General features: G+C 35.9%; 1 protein-coding gene across 1 annotated transcript; it reads right to left on the reverse strand.

The window, feature by feature from the left end:
• Positions 1 to 151: 151 nt before the first annotated feature.
• LOC123884069 (methylthioribose-1-phosphate isomerase) lies at positions 152 to 7,334 on the reverse strand. Its single transcript, XM_045933071.1, has 9 exons — positions 7,071 to 7,334; positions 6,922 to 6,977; positions 2,220 to 2,378; positions 1,932 to 2,031; positions 1,667 to 1,806; positions 1,410 to 1,515; positions 1,017 to 1,155; positions 652 to 920; positions 152 to 573 (listed from the first exon to the last, which is right to left on the reverse strand). The coding sequence occupies exons 1-9, from the start codon at positions 7,146 to 7,148 to the stop codon at positions 505 to 507; spliced, it is 1,116 nt and encodes a 371-aa protein (XP_045789027.1). The 5' UTR covers positions 7,149 to 7,334; the 3' UTR covers positions 152 to 504.
• Between the last annotated feature and the right edge of the window lie 3,577 nt (positions 7,335 to 10,911).

Raw genomic sequence — 10,911 nt, forward strand, 5'->3', positions numbered from 1 at the left:
TCGAAGCTCAATTTGTGGTTTCACAGTTAAAAATTCAAAATTAAACTAAAGACACTAAATTTAGAATTCGCACAAGGCATCGAAAATATTTAGTGTAGTCCCGAAAGTATATGTGGGCTACCTTGCGGATGTCAGCTTGATAGGTCAAATATGATGCACACAATATCAAATTCCATTTTACACGTTGCATATGAAGCATTACATAGTTCATAACATTATCATATCTCATATAAATTATAATCATGTCTTGCGGAGTCAAAAACAAAGTCTCATGTGTTTCTGAGAACTCACACCATTAAATTTGATCCGCGCATGTCATGGTCACCATCAATTTCTTATTGACTTGTTTATTAACCCGGTCGTCTTTTATTCTCGAGACACTTACTTTGAATGAGCTGATGATATACAACTCCCCTACAAAACATACAACTCAAATCTACAATGGATGAAACGCAACATCCTATTTCACACCATGGATCATTGGTATTGAAGATGGTTTCTCCCTTAACTTGTTTTTTGTACAAAAGCTTTTATGTCGAAAGCATCACCAGCAGATGTCTTTGTAATAACACCCTGCTTAGAAAACATAAAATGGTCAGAACAAAGTGAAAACGAACCGAATAGAAATTATGCAAGAAAGGTAAGACAGACCTTCTCAGTGATGATCCCAGATATTAGATTTGCCGGTGTAACATCAAAAGCCGGATTCCACACAGATATTCCTGAGGCAGCAACCTGCTCTCCCAGTCCTCCACGTGTATTCAACAATTCCTTGGGAGATCTCTCCTCAATGACAATTTGTTTTCCAGAAGAAAGTGATAGATCAATGGAAGTTAAGGGTGCAGCCACATAAAAAGGTACATTATGAAACTTGGCACATAAGGCAACACTATAGGTTCCAATTTTGTTGGCTGTGTCACCTGCAAAGCCATTTAGGAGAAAATAAATCTGATGCTTGCTTTCATGGTTTATAAGATGCACAAATTATAGTTTAATATTGTTTCAACACAAAGTACCGTTTGAGGCAACACGATCTGCGCCAACAACAACAGCATCCACACGTCCTGCTTGCATTAATGCAGCTGCAGCAGAATCTGCTATAAGAGTTGCAGGTATTTTGTCATGTACCAACTCATACGCAGTAAGTCTGGATCCCTGCAATTAAGCATTGTGATTTGTAAGCATCAAGTCATCAAATTAAAATCATTTTAATCTATTAGTTTCAAAGGAAGCAGTTAATGGAGAAGTGGTTTCAGAACTACTTCAGGTTTCAGCTAACAACTTCAATCACTAGCAGGAAAAATAAAGCAACTCATACAGATTATCTTGTTGAACGGTAACTTTAAGTGTGCATCTTCTCTTAAAAGAGAATCAAGTATAATAACTGCATTTAGATGAAATGCACTCACTTGATTGAATGGGCGTGTTTCTGTGCAATAAGCCCTTTCTAAAACTCCCCCGCTGTGAAGTGCACGGATAACACCAAGAGCAGTACCATATCCAGCCGTGGCTAAACTGAGTAACGAATTAAACACAATTGCAAGTAAGTACCGAGTCCAATTACATACACATTCGAACCTTGTCAAACAAATGAAAAAACAAAAGATATTTATGTTTACACTTTATATTATTATATAATAATAACTGATGGAACTGTAGCAGGTACCTTCCGGTGTTGCAATGGGTCAAAACAGAGAGCTTCTGTTTTTCTGTTTGGTTTTGAATAACACTAGCTCCATATGTTCCAATTGCTCTGTTCGATGCAACATCATACTCAAGCATTATTTCAGAAGCCTCTAGATAAGCCTAGAAAATCCAAAATCGAGGTTCAAATGGCGAAATCCAAAATAAGAGTTAAAAGGTACAAAATGTAACTCCCTATTTTATGCAAGAATGTATAATTATAAATCTATAATAAATCTTTTAAGTACCTGAAAAACACCTTTGGCCTCTGAAGTGGTAGCAGCTGCCTTAGAAATTATTTCTTTGAGTTTTGTCGCAGCATCTGATAAGTTCACTGCAGTTGGCCGGCTAAAGCATGAAAATAGAAAATAAAATTAAAACTCTCGCTTGAAAGGAACTTCATGAAAACAACCTCAATTGCTTAATGAGACACTTCAACATGCCAAATATTATTTATTTATCAGGCAATGACATGAGCTAGACCAATCACAATAAGTTGATTGCTGTCTTGGTAAAACAGGAAATGCAAAAAATACCTCGAGACAAGATATTCCAACTTCTTCTGCAGGAAGTAAACAGCGTCATCAGTAGACCCGTTGAAATCTTCTAAATTGGATACCTCCACAGCCAGTGAGAGTGCAGCTGCAATAGCAATAGCAGGTGCTCCCCGGACCACCATATCTTGTATAGCATTCCTGAGAAGGTCATAAGATATAGACATTGGGATACACTCATACACCGATCAAAAATATAAAACAGATAATTCAGATTCAATAGGCTTTCTTTTCTCCTCCATTGCTACTTCACTAACTAGGAATGTCCTTAATAGTTATAGATGTTTAACCGAGGAAGTTTTTGAGAAAAAGTTGATGTAAAAACTGTGCGTTTGATTCGTAAAACAGCAAGGACTGAACAGAACAGTACAGAACAAGATAATACAGGACAGAACAAAACTATACCAGAGAGATATATGACGATAATATTTTTATATTCAAAAATAAAATGGGTATTTTCGTATTTTTTATAGTTGTACTGTGGACAAAAAGTTGTCCCGTGGTTTAGTGAGGGACAAAAAATCTTGTTTTTGTCGTGTCCCTTGCTACCTTGTCCCTTGCTACCTAATTTGTCCAGTCCCATAACCAGTTTCAAATCAAACAGGCTGTCCAGTCCCCTGTTTTTTAGCAGATCAAACGCATATTTCATTTTATTTTTTGTGTGTTTGTTAAATAGTGTGATAGGACTCGATCTCGATTACGATTAAACATTGATCAATAAAATAAAACAGTAGAATATAGTAGTGAATAGAAATTCTTATTGCTGGAAATAGCTAGAGTTCATGTGGGATCTAGCTCACAATATAGTAGTGAATAGAAATTCTTATTGCTGGAAATAGCTAGAGTTCATGTGGGATCTAGCTCACAATACAAACAGAAGACTAAAATGTAAGGAAATAAGTTGTAAATGATAAAGGACGCACTTCGAGAGGCCTTAGCTCTCCTAGGGTAAAATTCACCACTCAAATCATGCATAAAAAACAATGGAGGGAAACACTCTCCTATTTAATCAATCAAATCTAGATTTACTTTCTCTTCCCTCGCTGAATAAGGAAACATTCCTATAAGGGAATGATTAGCCGTATCCTTTTGCCCACGCTTCCTTTTATAAAATCTGTCTTAACTATCAATACCTCCCCCTTCAAAATCCTCCTTGACCTCAAGGAGGAATCTGGGAAACTATTTTCTCATCTTGTCAGCTAGTTCCCAAGAGTTCTCAACACCTAGAAGTCCTTTCCGCGTGACTAACACTTCAACCTCCCCACTTGCATTCCTTCTGGTATCTAATGCTTTTTCAGGTTCTGGTTTCAGCTGCCACTCTTCATTCAAACTAGTTGGTAAAGGTTGGAAATGATTATGTTTGCCATTGACCCAATTAAGCAAACCATAGATTGAATAAGATTTTCTCCAACAACATTCACAATCAACTTTAGCCTTAAACACATTGAATTTCCCGGGGTCCCATGGTATTATCCTCACTGATGAATTTAATATCATAGTTGCAAACATCAAAGCTTTAGAGATAAAATAGCCCCTTTCCATCTCAAGAAATTGAATAAGTGGAACAACAACAACCTTGACATCATACTGTTGCAATACCATCTTCACAACCACCCAAATTGATTTCCTCGCAATTGGAATGTCTGCATTGGCATCATATTCACGCTGCTCTGTCACCATCTCACCTGTGTTACTTTCATTTGCAACTGCGGTCATCATTTTCAGCCTCAACTTTTTGACATCTGATGGCCCATTATACTTGTCAGTAATCAGTATATCCAGTGGTGTCTCTTCTACAAAATCAAGAAGCATGATAAAATCATAGACTGCATCCTTTATTGAGAAAATGGTTAAATGAAAAACAAATGCTGCTGGTGCTATGCCATTTTCTCTGTTCTTGCTGTCCATAGTTGGATTTATGAGCTTTTTCACCAACATTGGTTGACCCCCAATTTTATCCATGTCTTTAAGACTTGAATTGAACACAAGCATGTTATCACAGATAAAATATTCATAATCATGTCTACGTTCTGCTATATCAACTAGAACCACATCTAACCCATTATGAGAGGCCACCAACAAGATCTTTGGCATGACCTTTCTTTAATACATATGTTTGAAATATAATTGCAAGTGCCCATACTTGTTTAATAGCTCCCGACTGAATTGCATCACAAGTATATAGTATAACTCTGTTATTGTGTTGTTTGAGCCAACAATCAATCCTAATTAGATTAGAATTCCCCACTCCCATAGATACAACGACGGGTCTGCTTAGCTCCTTGGTAACATTGATATCCTTTAATGTGCCAACATAATGATTTGGAATGAAAATATGAACACCTATTTTCTTCCCTGCATGCCATGCATACTCACATGTAAATGCCCACTTGGCTATTGCATATGTCAACATCTGTAGCACCTCTAATGCCTTGACATCTTTATATTGCCACTGGGAAATGGCATATGTAGACATCCTTAACACATCTAACACTTTGACATCTCTAATCACTATTAGTAGTGAACCAAGACCACAAGGAAGGTAAAGTAACCTTTCTTATGTCCCTTGAATTGGGATATGTGAATTTCCCTTTTTCTGAACCCACAGGTTGTTAGTTTTGAATTAGGCCAACTCTATTTTTGCTCCTGCCCAATTTGTGAATATCTCAAAAAGCAAACCCTCATTAACATGGGTCTGGTTCATTAGATTAAAAGATGTACCAAATTCACAGATTCCCCATTTTGCCCTCAATTTTTCTAAAATTCCTCCCAATATAGAAATTACCTTTTTTGCCCTTCGTCTTTCCAGATTTTTCTCAACTGAAGTGAGATCGATCTGCTCGGTCGATCTAGAGGTCATCTTTGCCGGTGTTGCCTGTGGTGGTGGACTTATCTCCGCTCCTGAATCGGTGGTCGGTGACTGCGATGATGGTGGTAGCTTGGCCAACGACCCATTCCCCTGAACATAATTTTCCGGATCGGGAGGTTTAGGTAGTGGAACTCGTTGTGGAAGGACCATCACTGATTGGTTGGAATCCGACGGGTCTGGCTCTAGTAGCTGTGTGTGTGCTACCGGTGCTTCAATGATTTGGAAGTTTCTGGACACCGGAGGTTTGGGCGGCGCAACTTGTCGTACTAGTGTCGTTGTAGATCGAACGACGTTCAGCGGTGGTGTTTGAGACTGCAAAGCTGGTGTAGGTGCACAATCGTTCTCCTCCGTCGTACATAGCACCCTCATCTTCTCTGTCACAACCTTCACCGCAGTTTCACAAACCTTCAATTCTGTTTCTGGTTGAAACTCTAATTTGTTGAGATGAATTCCTTCTTCAACGTCACAGAATCTCTGATCATTACCACCGTCCGTTTGCTGTGGTTGAGATTGTGAGTCCCACGACCACGTGCTATTATCGGTCCATTCCTCTTCTTCGTCATAGCGGTGAACTCTTTCCCGTGGTCGCCCCCGACGACGGTTACAACGATACCGTTGTTCTAGGATGAGCTCGCGAATCTGCTCCACCGTGACTGGTGGCGGTCGTGATTGTTGTTCCAAAACCAACTGACGAAGCTGCTCAACTGCAACTTCAGCTTTGCTCATCCTTTGTTCTAACGCATCAACACGTTTCTCCATTCGGTGATTGGATTTTGGGTTGTAACCAAAGCTCTGGATACCAATTGATAGGACTCGATCTCGATTACGATTAAACATTGATCAATAAAATAAAATAGTAGAATATAGTAGTGAATAGAAATTCTTATTGCTGGAAATAGCTAGAGTTCATGTGGGATCTAGCTCACAATATAGTAGTGAATAGAAATTCTTATTGCTGGAAATAGCTAGAGTTCATGTGGGATCTAGCTCACAATACAAACAGAAGACTAAAATGTAAGGAAATAAGTTGTAAATGATAAAGGAGGCACTTCGAGAGGCCTTAGCTCTCGTAGGGTAAAATTCACCACTCAAATCATGCATAAAAAACAATGGCAGGGAAACACTCTCCTATTTAATCAATCAAATCTAGATTTACTTTCTCTTCCCTCGCTGAATAAGGAAACATTCCTATAAGGGAATGATTAGCCGTATCCTTTTGCCCACGCTTCCTTTTATAAAATCTGTCTTAACTATCATAGTGTATCCAGCTCGACTTCCAATGAAATACAAGGCAGCCATGAAAATGAAGTCAGGTTATCTATCAGGATTGCCTGCAATCAAGAACGCAACATAACAGTTTTTAATGTTGCCAATTCGCAACGCGATTGCAATTGAGCTCACAGCGGTCTACTTTGGCCGTAATTCTCCACACTATCATGGATCACATACAACCGTTACCGCCACCCCTATTTAAACCGAATTGGCTATAACATTTTCAGAACATATGAAGCACAAAGACTGACACCAGACATAACACAGATACTAACATGTCAACAACGATAATAATTTAAGAAAATGACATGATTCAATGGAATCATATGTGCCGGTGTTGTGTCGACACTGTCTGACTCCACGACATGCCTAATCCGAGGAGGAGTGTATGTATTTCATGGTTCAGAACTTATATACATATAGACACCATAATCAAATTATGATTCCTTGTTATAATTTACATATCATAATCCAACTTACAAGAGTTCACACAAAGCACAATTAACAGATTTTCTCCCGTTAATTTCAACTAAAATATCTTACCAGCCATCATTTGAATCCCGAATTTCCAAGTAAACACTTTCTAGAGGAAGCTTCCTCTGCACAAAAAAACAAGTATAAGCAACAATAACAAAAAAAAAGAATAAAATTGAAAACGAAAACATGAAGTAAACAGGGAAATGAAGACCTACCTGGTCGAGAAGCTGAAGAGAACCGCGGTTGTAGCGAATTGCCTGAAGTGTGTTGGTGGCGTTTGAATCAGATGCCATTGATAGAGAGATTGAGTACTGTTTTAGGGTTCGGTTCCCAAGTTTCGGTCTGTGTCTGTCAATGGTGTAAACTGTAAAAGTCACGACTGAGAGTGGCGTGCGTGCAATGATGCTGCAATCATGCTACTTTATTTATTTATTTATTTTTTGATAAAATGCTTCTTTATTCTTTTATTGCTTCACTATGCTAATTAGGGGTGTGCATGGTTTAAAAACCACACCACACCAAACCATATTTATGGTTTTGGTTTATATCCAAAACCATTTTAATGAAAAATTGGTTATTTTGCAAAACTAATTTGGATATGGTTTAAAATTGGTTCGGAACCAATTTATAACCGGTTTATAATAAAAAATAGGTTACTTATTTATAATCGATTCATCTTAAATTTTATTTTATTTTTTATTTTTTTTTAAAAATGCATTATTATAACTTTTAATTCCTATATATTTAAACTTTTTTTTTTACAATAATTAAGCCAATATTTTTTTTTGTTTAATTGATTAAAAGAACATATTTAATAATTATTGTTTATAGAAAAAACATAATTTTTCTTTAATTTTATGAATTATTGGTTTATAATGAATTCATAAGAGTTTTTTTTCTAAGCCCAACAAATTTCAAACTAAGCCCAAAAAAACAGATTTTTTTAAGCCCAAAATAATTAAAATATAGATTTTTTTAAAAAAAAAAATCATCAAAAATCTGTTTTTTATAATTATTTTTAAAATAAATAAATTTTGTTAAATAAAAAATAATTAAATATTAAAGGGTGGTTGACGGTGGTCGGCCGCCGGAGCGCCGCCGCCAACCACCGCGCCGGTCGCCGGAGCGCCGCCGTCACCACCGCGCCCGCCGCCGGTCGCCGCCGGAAAATCGCCGGTCGCCACCGCCCGCCGCCGGAGCTCCGCCGTGCCGGCCGCCGGTGGTCCGGCGTTGACCGCCGCGTTGACCAAATCCTCCACCACCTTATTAATTATTTATTTATTAAATTATATAATTAATTGAATTTGGAAATTTTTTTTTTTTTAAAAAAAAAACTATTGGGCTTTTTCCTTATTGGGCCTCAATTTAAAAACCAATTTTAAAAAATTGGATAGGGTTTAGAATTGGTTTTTTTGTATTGGATTGGTTTGGTTTTTTTTAAAAATGGATTTGATTATTAATTTTGGATATGGTTTGGTTAATGATTTGGTTAAGGTTACTTGGATTTTTTGCACACCCCTGATGCTAATAGGGAAAGGATTCTCTCCTATGTACTTTTCATCGGATTTTCTCCGGTTTCAATCTCAATCATTAAATCTTATTTTCTCTTCTTTTTATATTTTTAAATTTTTTTATTGGATGGTCTAGATCCCAAAGGAGGGACTCCTCACCGGAGAGAATTCACTCCCATTAAAATAGCATATAACTAGTAGTCTATAGCGGTTGAGCTTATAGCTAATAACTTACTAAGTTAGCTTTTAGCTTATAGTTAATAAGTTTGCTGATTGAATTTATAGTATTTAGTAAAATTAACAGTTGAACTAGTTTATAAGTATGAAATGACATAAAAATATATATGTTTACTTAATATTTAATTTTTTCATGTAAGATGACAGGGGTAAAATTCGAAGAAAAATGTAAGCTCATAAGCTACTTGAAATATGATTTGAAAAATAAACTATAAGCTAGTAAAATAAGTTATAAGTTCTTTTTGAAGAACGTTTACCAAACAGAGATTTTTTTATCATATAAGTTTATAAGCTAGAAGTCTAAAAAGTCTAGAAGTCTAAAAAACATATAACTATCTAGTAGTCTAAAAAGTAATTTTTTTTATATTAAGGACCAAAGATAGTAACTCGCCGTGAGAAACTTTTACATAGACACGAGTCTAACACTTACATTTAGGCACATCAAATAAGGGTTTTGATACAATAGACCAACTTCTTTTTATGAAGAACTATTTTAGCAACCAACACCTTTTTATTTAGACAAAAAACCCAAGATTTTGTTTTTTTAAAAAGTCAAAAGTAAAGGACGGAGATGTAATTTATTATTTAATTTTTTCCATGGTTCTCAACACATAGTTTTTCACCAAAGGTGGAACTTGCATCTTCCCTATCATAGACTCTACATAATAGAGCGCAACAATTGTGTGATCCATAATAACCATGTGAGTATCTGCCAGAGAGAATGGAAGGCAATGAGTTTAAGAGCAAAGGTTGAATGTTGAAGAAGGTCTCATTTCTCATGAAAACCAAAGGATTGCGTTTCTAAGTTGATCAGCTTGAAGAAGGCAACACGTTTTTGGCGAATGACGACTGAGACGGGAGACAGAGCCGAAACAACCTGTGGTGGTGGTTCCGACTGAAATTAGGATCCTATTGAAAAAAAGAATTGATGCATGTAAAAAAAAAATACAAAACATAATTGGAAGTTATTTTTTAGGCACACAAATCTGCTGCTGGATATGCAATTTTAAGAGATTGGGTTGCTGCATATATAATGACTTCAAGAATTGGAAGAATCGTAAGAGGGGCGGAGGGAGTGGGAGAAGAGAAAATAAGAGAACGACTACTGAAGTGTCCTTGAAGAAAACAAAAACTAACCTTTAGATGTAAATTACATTTATCTCCTTTACTTTTGACTTACTCAAAAAACATGAGATTTTTGTCTAAATAAAAAGGTGTTGGTCGCTAAAATAGAATTTCGCTTCGTCACCCACTTGCTCTCACAAACGCAACAACAACACTTCGTCTTCTCGATCTCGCTCTTAATCTCTGTCACACTTTTGTACTCCCTACAAGCTTCAATCTCGTCGTTTTGTTGGCAAATAACATGGAAGGAGAGCTTCGAAGAACACGGCGTTGTAGAGAACGTGAAGACATTCTCTGTTCACACGTTCTTGTTTGAAGAGAATAAGGAAGTGTTGGAGGAAACAATGTTCAATGTTTAGTGTCCACAAATTTGGGTTTGATGAATTTTTTCACATAACTGAATTCGATGAATTTTTCATTTATTTGATTTAGGAAATTTGGGTTTGACAATATTTCATAGATTTGGGATCGATGGAATTTTATGGACAAAAAAAAAGAGGAATTTTAAGTTGAGAATAAATTAAGATGGATAGTTGATAATGTCTTGGAGAAAGATCAAACGACATGGAAGATGAAGTTTGGTGAGGAATATATCGTTTTTCTGGGTTGACGGTTGAGTGTCGAATTGAAGGGATGAATGAAGATAAGTGTATAATTATCTGTAAATTAAAAAATGACAAGGTTAAATCAACATCAGCATCTTTGCACAATCATCATATGTCAAATAAGATGAAATTGGACATGTCAACTAAAATTTCAACGTAGGGACTATTTTAAATTGTTTGCAAGGGTATAAATCAATTTTTTTATAGAGACCATAATATCAAAACTGACCATATTTGTAGGGACTAAAATCATATTTAAATCTATTATTTAAATACTATTATTTTATCATATATGAGTTTAATAGTAATATATACGATGAAAGATTGTAAGTTTGATCATACAAATATTAACATTATTAGACCATGGAATAAACATAACTATAATAGTAAACTCATCAAACTTAAAATGATATCTTATGGCAACTAACTAATTCACACAACCAACCGCACCAGCTTTGAAGTAGAAATTACTACAAATGTAATTTATTTAAAATTTTGTAGACATTTTTATATTAATAAGATTAGAAATGTGATACATTTCTGAGATTTATTATTACAATATAATTAAAGGAAACAAT

The sequence above is a fragment of the Trifolium pratense genome, linkage group LG5 (genome assembly GCF_020283565.1).
Source record: "Trifolium pratense cultivar HEN17-A07 linkage group LG5, ARS_RC_1.1, whole genome shotgun sequence".
Lineage (NCBI taxonomy): Eukaryota > Viridiplantae > Streptophyta > Magnoliopsida > Fabales > Fabaceae > Trifolium > Trifolium pratense.

Coding starts and splice junctions, on each gene's coding strand:
- LOC123884069 (XM_045933071.1), bottom strand. CDS start 7,148: ATGGCATCTGATTCAAACGCCACCAACACACTTCAGGCAATTCGCTAC. Junction 2,379..6,921: donor CGGGATTCAAATGATGGCTG/GTAAGATATTTT, acceptor TGACCTTCTCAG/GAATGCTATACAAGATATGG. Junction 1,807..1,931: donor AGGCCAAAGGTGTTTTTCAG/GTACTTAAAAGA, acceptor TGGATTTTCTAG/GCTTATCTAGAGGCTTCTGA.